This window comes from Triticum urartu, chromosome 2 (assembly GCF_003073215.2).
Source record: "Triticum urartu cultivar G1812 chromosome 2, Tu2.1, whole genome shotgun sequence".
NCBI classification, from domain to species: Eukaryota; Viridiplantae; Streptophyta; class Magnoliopsida; order Poales; family Poaceae; genus Triticum; species Triticum urartu.
In genome coordinates this window covers 50,341,858-50,362,621 of record NC_053023.1, presented here as the reverse complement: position 1 = coordinate 50,362,621, position 20,764 = coordinate 50,341,858, and the positions used below count along the sequence as shown (strand labels likewise).

At 43.3% G+C, this 20,764-nt stretch overlaps 1 protein-coding gene across 1 annotated transcript; it reads right to left on the bottom strand.

Moving 5' to 3' along the window:
* Positions 1-2,503: 2,503 nt before the first annotated feature.
* On the bottom strand, positions 2,504-19,900 carry LOC125535621 (nuclear pore complex protein NUP214). Its single transcript, XM_048698681.1, is given in 29 exon segments — positions 2,504-3,215; positions 3,599-3,668; positions 3,757-3,844; positions 3,939-3,996; positions 4,095-4,171; positions 4,263-4,488; positions 5,704-5,724; positions 5,727-5,762; positions 5,764-5,783; positions 6,197-6,285; positions 6,472-6,557; positions 6,753-6,801; positions 8,616-10,587; positions 10,690-10,897; positions 11,123-11,441; positions 11,882-12,006; positions 12,078-12,211; positions 13,092-13,149; positions 13,255-13,407; positions 13,868-14,634; positions 14,761-14,933; positions 15,063-15,225; positions 15,304-15,446; positions 15,732-15,841; positions 17,073-17,197; positions 17,900-18,046; positions 18,607-18,766; positions 19,155-19,372; positions 19,465-19,900. Coding segments are annotated over 29 exon segments (6,504 nt in total). The 5' UTR covers positions 19,676-19,900; the 3' UTR covers positions 2,504-2,717.
* Between the last annotated feature and the right edge of the window lie 864 nt (positions 19,901-20,764).

The window sequence follows — 20,764 nt, the reverse complement described above, 5'->3', positions numbered from 1 at the left end:
GGTACTATGTTGAGTTTGTTTATCAGACCATCTATAGTGTGGAAGTATGGGAGTATGGTAGTATGCTAGTATGGTAGATGTGGTAGTGTGTTGAACTTCATGATCAGTCAATGCTAGTCTGCTAGTTGTGCTAGTATTGAGCTTAAGAGCATCTCCAACAGCCGCCTAATGCGTGGCGCCCAAAAAACGGGTTTACAATGCGCAAGTAGTTTTTTTAGGGCGCTAGAAGACGTTTGCTCCAACAAGCGCTGTAAAACATGTTGCGCGCGTGAGTCCAGCGGTCCCAATCAAGCGGTCCCATATGCAGCAGCCCAGAGTTTGCAGCGCGCGCGACCGGACGCACTAAATATGCTGTGCGCGATGCCTTTTTGATGCGCGCGCTGCATTAGTTATAGCGCGCGCTTTTTATGCGGCCGCTGGAGACTGGAAACCAGGTTCGCGCGCGCTAAAAGTAGTTTTTATACCGCGGGTCGCTTATATAGCGCTTCTGTTGGAGATGCTCTAATGGTCGGTCCATGTGTAGTATGCATTATCTTTGTTCGCTGGTCCGGATGTTAACCATTTTAGGACATGACCACAAAAGACCTTAGTCATGCAATTGTTCTATCCGAGAACCAGAACTTTCTCTCTTATGTTGACGACTCTCAGTCGATGCCTTCTGATTCAGATGTGTTTGAGGGGCTTGTGCGCCCATCTTTAGTGGTGGTGATGCCTGCGGCGGCTACTAAATTTGGAAAGGCACAAATGAGGGGTCAATGAAGGGGAACACAATGAAATGGTGGTCTTTCCTATGAATAAGGGTGGTTTAGGACTCAGGGATTTGGATATTATGATTAAGTCTATGGTGGCTATGATGGCTTGGAGAATTATTAAGAATCCTAATTCTTTGGTCGCAAAAAATTCTCAAGGCCAAATATTTTCACAATTCCTATATATGGAAACCAAACTGTAGTGCTCCTAGATGAGGTTTTTCGGCTTCTATTATTAAGATTCTCCCTTTTATGCTTAAGAATAGTCAAATTCAAATTGCCAGTGGTAACTCTTGTATCTGGGCTAGTCCTTGGTGTAAAGATTGGAAGAATATTAATGATCACCTCAAGTCTAATGTGGAAGGTCCTTCTCCTAGTATTATTAGGGGCTTTTGGAAGCCCAATTCTGAAGTTCGGGATGAAGAGAAGATAAGTGCTTATTTTGATGATTCCTTAATAATAGCATTTTGAATATTCCTATTATCAATGCTAACCTTGAGGATACTATCTATTGGACTCACACGCCCATGTTGATTGTACAACAAAAAGTGCAAAGCTCTTATGCAGGAAATCCAAGATAGCTCTATAAGGAGAAAAACTTCTCCTTTGGATCAGGAAGCTCATATCTTCAATCAGATTTGGAAATGTAAAAACATAGCTCCAAGAGTTAAAACTTTTGCATGGAGATTAATTAGGAGAGCTGTGGCATCAGGCTTAAGAGCTTCCAGATATTCTAAACATATTAAAAAAGAATGTTGTAGATGTGATCAAATAGAATCTGATTTACATATCTTCTTTCTAATTTTTCAAGATCTGTTTGGTATACATATGGCTTAAGAACTGATATATTGAACACCTTTTCTTATCCAGTTGATATCATTCAAATGATCCTGAATGCCCAACACCCAGATTTTAAGTTAGAAACTATTTTCACTATTCTATGGAACATGTGGAAAGCAAGAAATGATATTCTCTTTAATAAGAAAAAATGGAGCAATATGCAAGTCATCCATGCCACAAAGGCTATGCTTATTGCAGGTTTAATGGGGGGAAAGGACGAAGAAAATAAAAATCTTGATGAAAACTCCAGTAGCGCTCCAAGTACATTTTTGTCTATCCTCTTCTAGATGCAACTTCCTATGCAGCAAAGTCTCTGAATGTAATTTCAGATTGGCCTCGGAGGCAATCTATTTCCTCAAGGGGAAATTACTGTCTGCACATTGCCTTAGTTGCTAAATAATAAAATTTAGCCCTCCTTGAGGGCTCAGGTTTGCCAAAAACAAAAAAGATGTCTTAGCGGAATTCTTATTTTGATGGAGAGGTTTCTTGGTTGTCGGCAACAACCAGAGTTTCTTTCGTGTGTACTTCATTTTCGCGGTATCTTGCACACTTTTTTGAAGTCAATCGGGGAACCGTGTGCTCGGTTTGCAGGTCATACCGGATCTAGTCTAGTACCCGATGCAGTGATGATATTTTTGGTAGTTGAGAGATCGTTGTTTCTCTTCGTCATGGTCTGATGTATGTTGTTTTGTGGTTGATTGGCGCTGTTTTGTAGCCCATTTCACCGTCTTGTCAACACGGGTATAGGCTCCATGCCTAGTTTAGCTAGACGAGTTGAGCTCGTTGTATAAGTTTTTCAGTTAATTTTTCTTATTAACTGGTCATTTTTTCCCCTACTTGATAAAGTGGTGGAGCTCCTACATTTGCTGTAGAGGAAAAAAAAAAGGTATGCACAATAACACAAGCATGACACAAGAGCCATCGTGACAAAAAATGACTATTTCACCGAATCACAGCTGCAGCATACAGACTGTGAGACATTACAGGAGGCCACCACGTCACTCTTGTCCTGCCGTTCTGGCTTTCCATGCACGGATGCGCCTGCTTCTGAAACTCTGCATGATCATGTTCAGAGCAAGAACGCTTCCGCCATGCATGGCTTGCATGCATCTCACTTGCTCCTCTCACTCAGTTCCAGCCTGATCCGTTCAGGTCAAGCCTGTCGCCGCCGTCCGGCCGCCGCCTGCTGCTCGCCGCGACGACGCCGATGCTAAGGTCCAGCTCCGCCGCCTTCCCGAACGCCGCGCCACCGTTGCACCCGTCCCTCCTGACCTCACGCCGCCCCTCAGGCTTGCCGAGAAACAGGTAGCATTCCTCGTCCTCCTCGCGGCTCGCGCTCGCCGAGGTTTCGAACGGAGCGCCGCAGCCTCTACGGGTGGCAGACGCGGAGAGGCCCATGGAGAGGATGTCCTCGGACGCGGTCAGGCAGCTGTCATCGGCCGAGCCGTCGTTCTGGAGTAATCCTCGTCTCACCGACGAGGCTAGCTCCGGCAGCCGCTGCGTGGGCTCCGCCGCCTCGAGGCCGGCGACGACGTGCTGCTTCCCGAGCGCCTCCTGCGCCTTCTCCAGCACGGAGTGCAGGTACTTCCCCTGGGCTTCGATCCGGAGCTGCAGGTGCCTTTGTACCTTCAAAGATCAACCCATCATGCACTGTCTCACTCATAACTTCAGACTTGGTATTCGAGAAAAATAACTTCAGACATTGTAGTAGCTAGTTTATCAGTTTCAGAAACAGCAACGAGAAAGAAAAATGTGCAGCTCAAGACACCGAAATTAAATGAGCACTCCTGAATATATGGCAGCATTTCAGACCAGCGTATATAACAGCACAAGACTACCATTTGCTTCCAGGATTTGGTTGAGCCAAGGTTACAGGTGACATGGATAGCAAAAACCAGTCATGTTGAATGAAGATAGTAATATATTCTTACTGCACTACTGACAGTGATAAACTGTAGGTTCCATAGGTACAGAAGAAGATTGAGACTGCGCTGTTTATTTTATCGTACCTCTATTTGCTCGTGCAGTCGTCTCTGGACCTCAATTTGCATTTGGAGGGCGTCGTTTATGTGCATAGACCTAACCAAAATATGCCGAATTTCATGAAAAAAAGTAGGATGCAAGTCGAGTGCATATATATGTAGCAAAAACCCAAATTACTTCTTACCTGCTGGTGTTCGTCTCTCGGTTCAGGTGATCACCTGATGATCCATGCCCTTCACACGCTTTATCCGTCGCTGTGCCAAAGCCATAAACTGGAAATAAAAATCGAAAGCAGGGTTAATGATACATCATCTATTGGATAATTAGCAAATAACTTTGCCTCAGACCCATATATGATTTACTCACCATTTTTTGCATTGACGGCATTAGCTTGTGCTTGGAGATTCTTGCTAAGTCTGAATTTCTATGAGGAAACAGTTAAACAGCTAAGTTTCTTGCTCAAACAAACACATGCATCATGCTAGATAAACAATAGCTAAATAACAACTCTGTATCATGTACCTGGAGGTGGCTCTTAAGATGGTACAGAGTTAATCCCGGGATTCCCATGACCCTCATGATTGCCTTCGGCGTAGCTTCTGCGATAGTATCAGTAATGTAGCCATCAGAAGGAGGTTCACCTATGCATTTCTGCCATGAACAACGAAAAAAAATCGATCATTTACTTACTGTCAGGCCCTCCTAGCTTCTTCACCGCATCCGCGAACCGCTCGTGCAGCTCAGGAGTCCACTTAAGCCGAGGCTTCGCATCCGTCGACAGGATGAGCCCCGAATCTCCTCCTCCTCCTGCCCCTCCTTGGCCCTTCATGAAGAACTTCTTCTCCGGGGACAAGCTAGGCCTCGAGGACATGTGCTGCCTGTGATCATGAAACTGCTGCTGCTGCTGGTGATACATCTGCCATCAATCAAACATCTCACGTAAGAACACAAGTCAGAGCAAAGGTAATTCTTCCTTGCAGGTGCAACTCTTTTACCTGCTCAGGCTCCGTCATGTACTGGCAATGCTCTGCCTGCATGCTGCACATTCCTGGGCGGCCCGCCGACAGACAAGATCCCCGCTGCAGCTTTACCACCGGCGCCGCTATTTCTAGTAACCAAAGAAAGACTCGGACCACGGCCGGCCTTCCGGGAGTGAGACAACCTTGGCCTATGACTATGGAACCCAACCACCTCCCGTGCGATCTAACGCGGGGTCTCGACTTATAAGGGCAGAGGTAGATGGACGGATGGATGAGGCAGGGGGGGGAGGGAGGGAGGGAATCTCGGATCGTTGGAGCAAGCTCAACACTCAAAGCGCGAGGACCCTATATTCGCAGGAGCTGAAAAGAGATATGATCCTTATTCCTTCCGAGGGCACCCACCCCCTCCCCCCACCCCTGGCCGATCTTTCTCCCTTTGCAGCTACAACAACAAGTTAACAACCTCTCTCTGAGCATGCATAGATGATACATTTGCGCCTGATTTGGCCGGAAGTTACGTACGTGGCGCCGGCCTGAGAAGGGCCGGCGAAAGCCCGAAAGCGAAGCGCGATCTTTTCCTTTTGAGGGAGCACCTCATTCTCTTCTCATGGCGACTTTCGCGCTGCCCGGGTGAGAACTTGCAGGCCTCTCCCTGCTCTTAGATTCCTCGAGCTGTTGTATGTGTTGCATGAGAACTTGCGGGCCTCTTTGGATAGATTCCTTGAGTGCCCGGAACCGATTCCGGTGTCATTTCCGGGCCTCTTTGATTGCTGAAACGAGAGGGCGCGCGGCAACATTTGTGGTCAATCAGCATTGGTTAGTATTCCATCCATGCGATCGATCCGCAATGATCACCTGCGTCGCCGCGCAGGTTCACTGCATGTGTGTGTCGAGGAACAGGAGGAATATCAGTCGGGGGAGCGCAGGGGCTGAGGAGGGGCCGGCCATCGATCTTTTGACTGCGGGGCGGGCATCCAGAAGGGGAATTTGGGCATGAGTGCAGCATGCAAAAGAGGGCTAAAGCGGAGGCGCCCATTCTTGGATGCCTTCTCGGGAGTGAGGAGTCCGCACAAAGGCAAGGAATGTGGAATAATCACGGAATAAGCATTGAGTTCCTTCCCCCGCGGTGTCTCCTCTGGCAAGTTTGGCACCTCCCAAAGGAACGCTGGGGAGGTGAGCTTTGAAGCCGACGCCGCAGCTTCACTGTTTGTTGGTTGGTTTGGCTCTAGTACTTCTACATGTGGCATGCAAAGTAGCAATGCTAATGATGATGAACTGGTTGGCTTATGCCGCTTTGGCATTTTCACCCATGCGAAAACCACATGAGATTTTGGCTGCGGCTGCGGCTGCGGCTGCTAGATGCGGTGGGGCTTGCAGGGAAAGCTTGACCATACAAAAAGCAAAGGGGGTGGGTGATGCCGCGGAGCAGTATTTTCTCTCTTCTTTTAAAAGCCGGCGCCTTCCTCTTTGGGTTCCGTTGGATTATGCTTCCCTGCTGCTGCTGCTGCTACGTGGATCGATTAAATCTGCTCTAAGGTGTAGAGGGAATCAATCAGCAGCTTGTCACTGCGACCAGGAACAGATCATCACCTAATTATACTGAGATATGAGCCACGGGTTCACGTCCTCATGATATGCTTGTACCTGTGGGCGTCCCTGTAACTGAGTGAGGCGTACGTGCGTGCATATGTTCTGTTCCAAGCACCTGCCGGATTCCTTCCGCATTAAGTTGTCAACAAATATGACCAATGGGTTATCACAAGGAGGAACTAAAACCATGCATATATTCCTCCAGCATCGGTTCGCGGGCCAAAAGAGAGAAGGAAACTATAGTATGGCGCGCTAAGACATGGAATAAACTCCTTCCAGCCGTAGCTTTTCCCCTTCTTATATTTGCACAAAGATAAGCGAATACCTCAGGCCGTTGCTTGTTAACAAGTGCTTGGCATCGTATGCTTTTGTTTTTCATCCCTGTGTAAGCACCTGGCAGCCTCAGCGGCCAGTTCTGTTAAAGCAACAAGGAATATATGGTGTTGAATAGTGAATTTGCAACCGATGTCAGCAGTGAACCGAGCCACGTAGAGAAAAAAGGACGGGGCAGCCGTTTCCTCTTTTGATGGTGTACAAAAATAAACAGGGGCGAAATACACTGATCATTTTTCTTTCTAGGAAAATATGGTCGAGTGCTTCTCTTTTGCACTCTCTCAAGATGTCTTTTGCTGACAAGGTACCTGGCAATGGCGAGACCCAGCATCAGCATACATGAATGCATCATGAACCAACCACAACAATATGTTGTTCCCACCTAAAACATTGTTGTTGCCACGAATACTCTCGTCTTTCAGAACGATGACTAAATGCTGTAGTGCTGTACTGAATACGGGACAGGCGAATATTGGAGCTCCATCTTAGCAACATCAGCTTTCGCACAAATGTTGTCATCCAGCATGTCAAAAAAGGTTTTTGATTTACATACAACAGCAAAAGCCGTTTGAACATTTCTGGACAGTACTTGGGGGTGCCTGGAGACAAAGTGCACTATTTTCTCATCTGCGTCAAAAAATCCGCCGGGGGTCTTCCAGGCCCTGCAGCGCCACTCCCACCAAATGATGAGAAACCAGTAGACCCTTGGTTATTACTGCCAAAAGCTCCAAAACCACCTTCAAGATCAACCAAATTATGTTAGTCCTAAAAAATTGCAGACAACAAAGTTGGTATAAGATCAAGCTATAAGTAAAACTCATCATTTAGTCACAAACCCCCAGAAGGCCAAACTGATTATAAGTTGTTACTCTGTTATGTCAACTAAAACGATTATCTCAAAAATAATCTTGTGGGACAACAAGCCTACATTTGGAAATACACATGAAAACACCAATACTCAAGTAATAATTGATTGGCGATGTTTTTAACAAAACGGTCAATAGCTAAGTACTCCCTCCGTCCAAAAATAAGTGTCTCAACTTTAGTACAAAGTTGTACTAAAGTTTATACTAAGTTGAGACATTTATTTTGGGACGGAGGGAGTAATTAATAACATACTGAAACTGATTATTTGTTCAGTTTAGTAATCACAGCTGTGCAGAAAGATAATAGTATTTTAAATACTTAGGCTACTCCTAAACCCAAGACCAGATAACTTTTACAAGGAAAATAAAGAAAAAATGCACTTGTTTTGGGAGTATATTCTAAACACAGCCCCAACTAAATAAAGCAACCTCATCAAAACCTGATTATTGCTATTCCTGACAAGAAAGCCAAACCTCTCTTTTTTTCATTGCCAAAAGCATTATGCGTTGGTGTTCTTTCCAGAAGAAACAAGCACTATTCTACAGTTTAACTTCAAAGAATATTTAGTACATGTCAGATTTAATATACTTCACTCACAGAAAATCAAACATTTACTATACTTAATTGTAATTGTCATTCAATCAGCTAGCTCAAATCACTGCTAAATAGAGGCCATTGTGGCCTTGTAAAAGGCCAATAACAAGGTAAAGGTAAGCCATACACTGCTGTTAAATTCAATTCAAAGGTTCAAACTAATAGGAAAGGTCGTTTATATAGTTTACTGGATGTTAAAACATTTACAACTGCCATTTAACAGCAGGAATTTATGTTCCTATAGAATGGAACGTCAGACATGAGGCATTTAACAAAGCATACTTCAGTCAGGTCTCCCTCTTTCTGCTGCTACCGTGTACTATTGCTGCGAGTTTCATTATGTGTATAAGATGTACAAGGGTGCTTTTTTTATACTGCAAAAAAAAATATGTATATAATTATCTGGATTGGAAGTAGTTAAATCATGGAGAAGGATGTGTATAAGGTTAGGTGACAGTTCCATTCTTTAACCATTAGTTAGAACTTTGGCTCAAATAGTTAATAAACAGTTGGACAACTAGTTAGCGTTTTAGAGACATGTCTTGACAAGGAAATATGTACCCAGCACATCAAATCATGAACATATAGATATAGGCCAAAGTATATAAGTATGTGCATCCAAAATAGAGCAAAAATTCTAGAGATCTCACCACCTCCGAAGCCACCTCCCTGGGCTGCACCTCCAAAACCACCACCCTGGGCCGCACCTCCAAAACCACCACCCTGGGCCGCACCTCCAAAACCACCACCCTGGGCTGCACCTCCAAAACCACCAGAAGATGAAGCTGCGGCAGCAAAACCACCACCGCTTTTGGAGGCAAGAGAAGCAAACCCTCCACCGGTAGCAGCAGCAGCAAACCCTCCACCAACAGAAGTAGCAGCTGCAGAGAAACCTCCACCTGCTGCAGCACCAGCAAATCCAGAATTACTGGAAGGTGCAGAAGCAAAAGCCCCAGAAGAGGAACTAGCAAATCCACCAAAGCCTCCTAGCTGGCGTGATTGTCCAAAAGAACCCAGAACAGATCCAAGCGCCTGCTGAGCACCAAGCTGTGCAGGCTGCCCGAATCCTGACTGCTGCCCACCCCCAATTTGTGCAGGCTGCCCAAATCCTGACTGTTGCGCAGCTCCAACTTGTGCCGGCTGGCCAAATCCTGACTGAATTTGTGCTGGCTGCCCAAAACCTGCCTGCTGACCAGCTCCAATTTGTGCAGACTGCCCAAATCCCGACTGCTGCCCTGATCCAATCTGTGCAGACTGTCCAAATCCACCAAGCCCACTTGAGAATGCACTAGAAAATGTACTTGAGCTAGTTGATTGAGATGGCTGTGCTGGCTGAGATGAAGGAATGCTCAGTGATGCTGGACGGAAAAGCTGTCCTGGGCTGGTGGTCAAAGTAAACGGTGAGCTTGAACTTTTACTCTCAGACGTACCAAATGCGCTCCCAAAAGGATTGGATTTTTTAGGACTTGAAGAAGGTGCGGACCCAAGACCAAACCCACTAAGGGCTCCCAAGTTTAGATCTGCACTTGCAGAAGGACGCTCCTCATCCATTTCATCTTCATCTGATGAGAGATTGCTTGGTCCTGCATCTTTTCTTGTGGAAGTGACAACAGCAGATTCTGTTGCCCCTGGCACAACTTTAGGCACAGGAATGGATGGAGGATTAGAAGGTAAGCTGCTATTGGTCACCGGAAGCAATGCAGTTTTGCTTTCACTTGTAGGTACGCCTGTTAAAGTAGCACTTACAGAGACTGTGGTTCCAGTTACCTCTGGTGCCACCACTTCAGGTTTAGTAGATGCATTTTTATTCAAGCCAGGTAATGACTCCTTAACAGGTGTTGGTATAGATGGCAGGGAACAAGACACGGTACCCTCAGGTACTGTTGGGTGAGTTTTTGGTGCTGACTCCTGTGGTGGGAGTGTGGAAGAAACCGTTGGAGATGAAACATCAGAAGTCTTTGCAGCTGATGCTTGCATGGTTGATAAGAGCGATGCAGCTGAAGAGGAAGCACCTGACATTATAGGAAATGAAGATGACTGTGATGTTGGTGAAAATGCCACCTGGGGTGAAGCTTTGGCTGAGTTCTGCATAGTATCACTGACTCCACTAACTTGGAAAGTCTTCCCATGCAACACAACAGGCTTAGAAGGTTCAGAAGACAAAGATGGTTTATTAACACCTGTATTCTGTGGAGAAATGCCAAACCCTTTCATGCTTCCAAAAGATGGTACGTCCTGGTCACCATATCTGTTCTTTGTAGTCAAGGTAAATCCAGCTCCAGAATCCCCAGACAAAGTTTTGACAGGCATCGGGCTCGACACTGAAGGTGACATATCTGGCCGTGTATTGGTGTTAGTTTTAGGAGCTATATTGGTTTTGAAGGTCAGAGTATTTGACTTAGGCACGGTATGCATTGTGCCTAAAGATGCAACATTAGGTGTGCTGGTCCTATCCCTTGCATCCTTCTGTGTGTAACTGAATGATGCCGGTGAAGATGGTGTCAACTTTGATGACTGATCAGCACTTCTCATTCGCCCTGATAAGTCAAGATGCTTTTGCTCTGAACCCTGAGATGACCCAGCTGGTTCCTTTACCCATTTGAACAAAGAGTTGCCCTGGGGTCCTGACGGTTTTGTTTTCTCATCCAGCACTGTAAAAGAAAAGCAGAATGTCATATGTTGTAACAGTGTCTATAATCAGGACCTCCTTGAAATACCCATGTATCTATCAATGCCTACGGCCAATAACTTACCTTCAATTGGAGAACGAACCCTGCTAGTATATGATTCGACTATTGATGAACTGGGGCTACCACCAAAAGTTTCCTGGGAGATAGCTGCCATTTGAGAATCAAACATTTTCTTGTTTGACCTGAATGGGAGATCACTGCTAATCTTGAGGCGTTGTTGCTGCGCTATTCTCTTTACAGTAGTTTTCTGAGGCTCCAAACTAGCCAAACTCTATCAGAAAAAAAAAGGAACTCATGTTAGATCTGCTTCCAGTCAACCACGTAGAACACAAAAGAAAAGAGGTATAGAGCAAACATATGCCAAGAGAAAACATCTTTGCAAATCACATGATTTGCAGGATGGGGGTTAATGGGAGCTGGGAACTGAAGATCAACATCTTCTTTGCAAATCACATGCATATTAGATACAAATGCAAATTTTGGTCTGGGAGTTTACCCTATCCAGTGACTCTCTCCTCCTTCGTGCAGTCTCAGGTTCAGCACTCTTGGAAGGTCCCAGCATGCCCTTTGTGTGCTCTTTCGTGGATGGAAACCTTTGAATTAACTTGGAAGGGGTACCGCCTGAAAATTTGGCTGCATCTGCCGTATGGGCTAGACCAATTGATTCAAACAACTCTTTGGTCACTGCCCCTCGCTTCTTAGAAGGAGAACTTATATTTAGTGCAGATATCTGCTTTGAAAGGCTTTCAGATAGTTGCTCTGCTGCTGCTAATTGCGAATTCAGTGCATTGTACACGCTGGATAACTGTGTCTGACTGTCAAGTAAATACTGGAAATCAGGTAAGAAGCTCACAAAAATGGATGGAATTGGAAAATGACTCACTACAAAAAGTGGTACAGAAGACAGGCATGGTTATAACACAGCAAATTTACCAAATTCGCAGAACAGTATTCTGAATTAATTACACTGTATTTCTACCACTAAGGTCACACCACAACCAACACTGTCAGGTACGTTAAAATGAGAAGCAATTTCAACAAGTTAATACAGGTCACACATGCAAGCAAAAACCCATCCCTTTTATGTCAAGAGGGATTTACAGATCTCTCCGAACATGCTAGCAAAATGATTGATTTAATTTTGGACCAAAATCACAATAGCAGCTGTTTGAATATTGTTCCACGTTTGTCATCCATTTGATGTTAATATCAACAAAATGCATTGGGATACTCTACCGAGATAGTAGGTGAATACCTAGACCGTGACTTGTTGGAATAAACAGCTCTACGACTTGAAGCAACTCTTCCAGTTTCACCAAATTTGTTCATCTCCAGATTATTGAAGTGCCTCTCCAGCTCTACCAGCTGATTTGTCAAATTCTATATGATAATAAAAGGAAAAGCCATTAGTTCATTAATATTTCAAAAGCACTTGAATTAGACAGTAGTACCTGATTAGCTTTGAGAATATTTTGCCTCTTTGCCTCAAATTCTGGACTCAAATTCTGGCGGTTCCATATATCCCAGTACTGAGTATCTGAAGACTGAGTGAGAATTCCCTTCATATAAGCTTGCCTAGCAGAAACTGAGGAGAAACAGAAAATAAGGTCATTCAATGCATAGGTCAAATGTTTATTTGGACATTTTTCCTCGCCCAGAAAAAAGCTTGGGCGCAAGTGGATTAACTGTTTATCTCTCCAGAGTACAGACACTATGTTTTCCATGTCAAGGGATTGACAGAACTTCAAAACTACCAGTAATAACTTGGAAAATCCTCATAGATCAGCTGGTAAACTTAAGGTGCATTGCCTAGGAAAGTTTATAAGTGATGCCATGATTTTGATAAGAAGCACAACAGTGTTAATATTTCAACTTAATAGAAGCTTGTTAAAGCAGACGGCCACACAGCACTCAGATACTGGTATAGTGGATTCAATGAGAAACCTTTGGTAAACTCTCTGCAGATTTATCTTGTTAGACACACCAGATGCATCAGATATCTGCTCAGATGCAACACACGGAACCCCCAGTTTGTACCCTGACCTAACAGCCATAGTGAAATTGTATAGTGTGGACTCTTTTTATGTCTAAACAATAATATTTCGAAGGGGGGCTCAAAATTCTAAAATGCGTAGGATGCATGTGTTAGGGGAATTGTGAAGTAAGCAAAGTTATGAGCATCAATAGATGAGAGATACAATATATCAACATTTTTTCAAAAAAAAAGTGCGGTTCAGTAACTTCTCTGCCAAAAAAGAACATGGCACCAAACCAAGTGCATGGGGATCTCAGGTAACTATAGATTACAAAGGCGCTGGTCTATAGCGTATCGAAAGATTTGAATGATGATTAAATTATTTCTTCCAGGTATATATTAATCACTAACGACATTATGACAGTGCATTTGTTCTAGTTTAAGGTGAAGTGTTCTTATTGTTCTATTTCCAGGTATAAACAGGAAGTACCTTGGAACATCTTATTTCGAAGATCTTCAGCTTTTGAACATTGTTCCTCTACTTTGTTCTGGAGTTCACAATAAGACATGTTAAGTAATAATTTTGAACAGGCAGTACTGCAAATAATGTCTGAGACCCCCAAGAAAAGTCCAGATGAAAATAAATAAATTACCTTGAAGACCTGCAATAGTTCCAAGAGGTTTTGCAGATCACCCTCAAGAACTGAAAGAGGACGCTGCTGCAAGGTCATGCAAGCATCTCTGAAACCACCATCTTTTTCTATGTATGACAGGAGGGTATCTAACTCCTCGGTCATATCATTTATCTGTTTAATGAAAGGGCAAAACTTATTGGTCAAAATAGAGAAGATGCAACACATGCATTCTGGCAGTTAAGTGCTCAGTGAGGTAGCAAACTGTAAAGTAGATCCAAATCCAATATTTAAATTATTTAATACATTGGAGGATAACATGTTTACTATAGTCACGAGAGGAATATGGTCCTAGCATGAAACAATTGAAGAATAGAATAAAAAAAATCAGGTCTCTGGACTGGTGCAAAAGAATGTTCTATTTAAGGTTGAACGAGATAAACATATGCAAGAAACTCAATAATGGAGATATGCATATCAAAGGAAATGCACTGAAAAAGTTAGACAAGGTGAACGTATTTAGGAAATTCAATCAATAGGATACTTATGATAGATATGTATATCACGATGAGTCAGATAAGATGACACAGCAAGGCTTAATAGTAAACATTATACTAAAACAGCTTGATCTTACACTGTAAATCTTCTTAGATAGATCTTGTTGGGTATCAAACATTGTGCCCAACTTGAAATTTTTTGAATCCGCTGACGTATGGTTCCTGTTGTTGGGTGATTTGCCAATGGTTTGTTGTGGCAGAGGTGATCCACGGGAGACAGGAGGTACTTCAAGATTTCCTGCCCCAAACCCAGCAGATGAAGCTCCAACTGGTTTATTTGGAGAAATCGACAATGATGGCACAGAACTTAAGCCAGCTGAGGAACCAAGAACTTTCCTCTCAGTAGTGTAGCTGGTTTGCGCTGGGTAGCTTCCGAAACTACTAGCCCCATCCCTTTCTGCAGTCTTAACTGGAACAGATCCATCTGAGCTGAACACTGATGATTTAAAACTAAGGCTACCACCACTTTTTGTAGCGTTCTGAGACCCCCCAAATGCTCCCAGTGGTTTGGCTGAATCGAAGCCACCTTTACCAAGTTGGCTGCTTACAAAACTGCCGCTGGTGTTCGGTTGCCATGAAGAAACTGGTTCACTAGATCCCTTGCTTCCTGTTGAATTTAGACCAACATTATTACCTGTTGAAAAGCTGAACGGCATTCCAGGTTTCATGTTGCCTGTTGGTGCTGAGCTAGAGGGAGGTGCAAATGGGGAAGCCGTGTTCACTTGCTTGGTATCCAATGGCTTCTTATCAGAAGAGATAAGCAATGAACTGCCAGCAGCTATGTCCTTGCTATTTGAAATTGGGAAACTGCTCTTTGCATCTCCTGATCCATGCTGATCTTTCTCTGCAAGAATAAAAGAAATAGCAGAATTCTTTAAGTTTCCAACACTGGTAAGAAATATAGAAAACAGCCCAGCAGAGGTCGAGATGCAAGATAGTAACTCCTGAGTCCTGAGTAGCGATCTCTTACCTGCTGGTGCGCTAGATGCCCCAGGTCCTGCGAGCAGACTCTTGGCCATTGAGCTTGTAACACTTGGAGTCAGATCCTTATTAGACGCAGTTGCAGGAGAAATTTGTTTATTCACATTACTATCCTCAATGGTAGACAGACTTGTTTGAGGTAAATCGGACGGGTCAGAAATCCTAAATTAGAACAGTGTCAAAACAAGGAAAATATTCAAAACAAAATGTCAGTATATAGGAAATGCAGTACAAAAGTAAACAGTCTTTTCATCTAACTATGGCACTGCCAAGTTTCAACAAAAAACCTACCTGGCAAGATAGTAAATAATTAGTTTCCCTTCACTAGTCAAATAAAGCAGAAGATGTTGAGGGGCAACCTCCTTCTGTTCAGGTCCAACCAGTACTGTGATCTTCTGAAATAACGAAACATTCTCCACACCAAACCCCAATATAACATTGTCATCACCATTTTCTGAAAGCCAAAAGGAGTATATTGTTTTCAAAACAATGAATAGGGTATGTTATTGTGGTTTTCTGAGTTATGTCATACCTTGCAGATCAATCCTAGGACTATATTTATCCTCCACCATTTCGAGGAATACCACAGTTCTTTCCTCATCAGTTCTCGACGGCCATTTCAAAAGAGAAATGTGGTCATCGGTGCTCTTTTTATTTGTAACAACCAGGAGATCCCTGTCAAATTACACAAATATATCAGACATGACAACAATAACAAGAGACAGAATCCATCTGCAAATACCCTTTTCAAATATTCTATCTATCTGTATGGTACTATGGTGCACTCTGTTAAATAATTCTTCCCGGCGTATAGGCTTCCCCTACAGTATTTATGGGAAAAAAGGTTCTTTCCAACACCACCATGCACACAAAGTACATGAAATAAACAACAGCTAGATTATAGATTATAGATTATAGAGGTATTGTTGAATAAAGAATGTTGAGTCCGGTTTTGCATACCAGCGATGCAGATAGCCCAATAGCAGATTTGGTCCAACTCCAGATGGTAAAATATCATCCATGATACCTCCGAAAACATCATAGCTAAAAACAACTGGCTTGCTTGAGCTCTATAAGGCATTAAGAAAGCAATAGCATTACTTCAGCCAGTCAGTACGGAAATTCAGAAGTCAAAGGGAGCACAAACTAGAATATCTTAGTAAATATGTTTTGTTACACAATACAAAAGGGTCACCGCATATAGCTGAGTTTTCCTTCCTAAGTTAAATATAATACTCCATTACCAGCACGTGATCATATCCATTACAGAACCTAATAGGCAATAGCCCAATACATCTTAATTCTAGTATATACTCCCTCCGTCCTAAAATAAGTGTCTCAAGCTTAGTACAACTTTGTACTAACACTAAAGTTAGTACAAAGTTGAGACACTTATTCTGGGACGGATGGAGTATGTGGCATTCCTACATCTTTTCAGGATAAATTTATGCAGAACGAAGTATCAGTTCAGTAATTTTGGATAGACATACATGCAAGTAGTTTACTAATGGACTCTGCTCTCAAGGAGTTACAAGTGACAACTGCCACTTCAAAAGATTAGTCTTCATGAAGAATAATCTACAAGTCAGTGACAATATTGATATTATTACCACATCCAACAAGCCTGAGATCTCTTTGGCAGCGGGCACAGTATGGCTCAAAGGGTGCTTTCATTCCTAGATTTCAGCATAATTTGCCAACATGCGCAGAGTGAAAACACCATTTTTCACACACAGACAACCAACAATAAAATGAAAATCAAGACTATCACTCAGATAATGGCGATACATCTGATTCATTAAGACAAGGCTTTGATCAATTATTACTCCAATAATATGTGGTTTCTGTCATAGAAAATTTCAATCATTACTAGCACTTTTGAATGCGAATCTAATGGGATCACTTTTCTGTCATATAAATTGTGTTTTGAAGGATAATACCATAAGTATTTGATTTACATTTCTTAAATACATACAACTACCGACCACACTTAGTCTTGTGTGCATAAATATGCTTTAAAATAAATATTTGCCAAACTGAGGTAGCTTTACCCAAGAATGTTCCCAGAAAGAACATTTAGCAAATGACACATTTACCAAAGAAACACCACAGAACAAAATGCGAATCAAAAGAGGAGAAGCAGCCAGAACTAGAAGAACAATTCACCTCGAAAAATGTAGCTTTACCCAAGAATGTTCCCAGAAAGAACATTTAGCAAATGACACATTCACCAAAGAAACGCCACACAACAAAATGTGAATTAAAAGAGGAGAAGCAGCCAGAACTAGAAGAGCAATTCACCTCAAAAAATGTATCTCCTCCACTTCTTATAACTTGGACCAGATAACCCTCTTCATTGCTTTCTTCATTCAATCGAACACAACCGACAACAATGCTATCATCGCGAACCCACCCGATGGAATCCACTGATGAAATTTTGAACATATAATATCAACAAAGAATCATGGTAACATCTACTACTAAACATGATTTGATGTATTAAATGGTGTTATTTTCTGTATACACAGTCACCCCTTCCCCAGTTCTATAAGGATATGCAGTTATGCCTGATGGCCTCGTGGCTGATTGCGGCACTAACATAATGCAGTTTCATAAATATGATCATGTTGCTACCCTGAGAGTTAGCTTGTTTGGTCGTTGACTCACGATATATTCTTTTCCTTGTAAATTGATTTTTAATCTGTAGTAGATCATGCTAGCAAGCATGGTTCTTTTTAGGTGCAAAATGAGCGAGCAACACACAGCTCACAAATATGATCACATTGCAGGATGGACAACATGGTGTAAAAAATATTTGTGAAGTGCACCACAGGCTAAAATTTGTATCATAGCCATCTTTTGAAATTATATATCGAAGAACCATTGATAAAGATGCAAAGTTCCGTAGGAAATTTTGAGATGATATTAGGGAACAATATAGGGAAGTTTGGTTTCAACATTCATCCCATGATCTTTGTGGTGCACACTTTACTTCTCCAATAATTAGATTCATCGATTTAGTATTATTTTACTCTTGTCCTTGTAGATACAGCAAGAAAATTGGAGCAACCCAACAATTCAATATATACCTGAGACATATACCAAAAACCAAAATGGAGACTCATTACCTTTGATGTCAGTGCCCTCTGAATCACTATCAGGCCACAACTGAAACAAGAGGGCCATGCAACATGTTTCCTTCAAATCTGGTGATAATATCCTGAGTGAATTCTTTCTTGCCACAGCAATATGGTTCCCGTCCTTGGAACAGTCAACTACATATATTTCAGAAAGATGGCAAACTTCAGCACAACCAAGACAATGATGAGTAACTTCAATTACAACACAAAAAGAAATGTCTTAGCAAGTTCTGAAGGACAGCACATATCAGCCCCAAAAGTGAACCGGTGCCTGAAGATGGATGCTGCGCTGCACCCAAGACACATACTACATTTTGTACCAGCATTATTGTCATACAGCCCTCTACCAATACTAATCAGGTTGATTTTGTAAAGGCTAAGCATTACAAAGAATAATACCGTTTTTTTTTTGGGGGGGGGGGGGGGGGGGTACCCAACAGGAGTGGTACATATTATAGCACTATTACATTAATTTCTTGTTGTATTGATCCTCAATAATGTAGCAGTCAAACAATTGACATGCTCTATGATATAAGTACTCATATGTCAAAATCAGTGGATTATTAAAAGCTAATCACTTGCTTTTCTAACAAACCAACTGACAGGTATCCTAGGGCATGATTTCTGGTCATATGGTAGAAGTTACATAAGTCGAAGAATGTTAACCCAGGAAAAGGGTAGGAAAAGAGACAAACCAGCATCAACATTTTCCATTATATCCTTCAGGCCTTGCCCCAAACTCCCATGAGATAGCAATCCACCATTCGAGAGTACAATATAGGCATTATCTAGCCATTTGAAATCTTTGACAGTGCCAGATCGTCCCATGCTACATGATGATGACGGCTTGATATCCTGTAGAGCAAAATTATTAGACAACGGTAATCATGGAAAAGGCAGCTACTGTTGAAAACAGTAAAACTACGATTTATTATACAGCAACCCAGACCATATCCGGCGCCAGGATCAACAAACACTCAACCAGTAAACCTGGTCATTGCCAGGAATCGCCAAAGCATTAAAAAACTGGTAAACACCATCAATGGCATTAGCTCATTGGTCATTACTACCAGCTTGTTCTTACACAAATATCTAACTCGGAACATGCTGTGGAAAAATGCACTGCAGCAGAACAGATAATCCCATTCTAATATTCTATTGTGGTATTGTCCTGTTACACTGCCCTGGACTGACATTGCATTGTTCACACGATTTTGTGGGGAACTGGAAAAGATGGTCCAACCTTATCGGTGAGCAAGGAAGTAGCCGAGAAGAACTGGATCTCAGTGCCCGTGCAGGCAGCTAGCACGGACTGGTCGCGGGAGAGCGCTAGGAGAGTGACGCCGGGGAGGGGCACGTCGGTGACGCAGCAGTCCTGCGCGCAGCGGGTGCTCGCCTTGCCCTTCTCCCTGGCCTCCTTGCTGGCCTCGATCAACGCCTTCGTCCTCGCGGCGATAAACCCTGGAAGCAGAGAGCGGGAAACCCTAGGCGGTGAGGTCTGACAGGAATGCAGAGGCGGGCGCTTGGCGGATGGCGATTCGGGGCAAGCTTACCGTTGGGGTGAGCGAGGAAGACCGCGGCGTGGCGGTCGGAGACGGCGACCGGGCGCGCGGGAGGGGACTGGAGGTCGAAGAGGGGGAGCGGGGCGGAGGCGGGGGGTAGGACGGGGATGGGGTCGCCGACGAGGCGGAAGACGAAGTCGGTGGTGCCGTCCATCTCGCCCTCGACCTCGTCGGAGAGGTCCAGCTCCCGAGGCGCCGCCATGGCCGGCGGTGGCGGCCGGGGGCTAGGGTTCTGGGGAGGAAGTTGGGAGGGGGGGCGGTTGATTTTGCGCCGCGGCGAGGCAGCAGCGACGGGGGCTTTCGAAATTTGGAGTTACCCGAAGATTTAGGAAGAGGTTAGCGTGGTTTGTAAGCTGAGCAGTCAGCAGAGGGACGGGGACGGCGGGGAGCGGAGGGTTCCCGGCGGCGAATGTGGTGGTGGTAACCTGGAGTGACCGTGGGCCACAAAACAATGGACCTTTTTGACGGCCTCGGTCTTGGGCTACGGCAGAGCTGTGGTTTTTTGGGCCCTTGCTCTCGGGCATTCCCTAAACGGCGCCCGTTGCGCCCGTTACAGGCATGGGCACAAACGGGCGCACACCCCCGCGTCAGGCTGGGCCGGCCCATCTAACAAAAAAAAAAGAACACCAGTAAAAAAAAAAGAGCAAAAAAAAAGGCGCTGCTAGGATTCGAGCCAAGTACCTCTACCGTCCACGGCCGCCGGGAGGGATCTAGTTACCTTTTAATATTTCCATCTATTATTCGTTCTCCTCCCATTTTTTCATTCTCTTTTTTTCTTTGTCTTGGTCCGATGAATTGGTTCGCAAGTACATGAACGTTTTGTTCAAATCGATGAACTTTTTCTAAAATTCATAAACTTTTTTAAAAATTTGATGAACTTTTTTAAAATTCAATGAACTATTTTTCAAATTGGATGAACTATTTTCGAATTTCGATGAACTTTTTTCAATGTTGATGAACTTTTTTTCAAAATCGATGAACTTTTTTTAAAAATTGATGAACTTTTTTCAAAATCGATGAACCTTTTTTGAATTTTGATGAACGTTTTTCAAATCTGTGAACTTTTTCTCCAGATTCGTGAACTATTTTTTCAAACAATGAACCTATTTCAAAATCGATAGATTTTTTTCTCAAAATCGTGAACGTTTTTTCAAAATCGATTAATTTGTTTCAAAACAAATGAATTGTTCTGTAATTTATGAACTTTTTCCCAAATGTTTCGAAAAAAATATAAAAATCAAAGCGCTATAGTAGTGTACTTAAAGTCCTTTGCCTGTATTTGGTTAGTAGT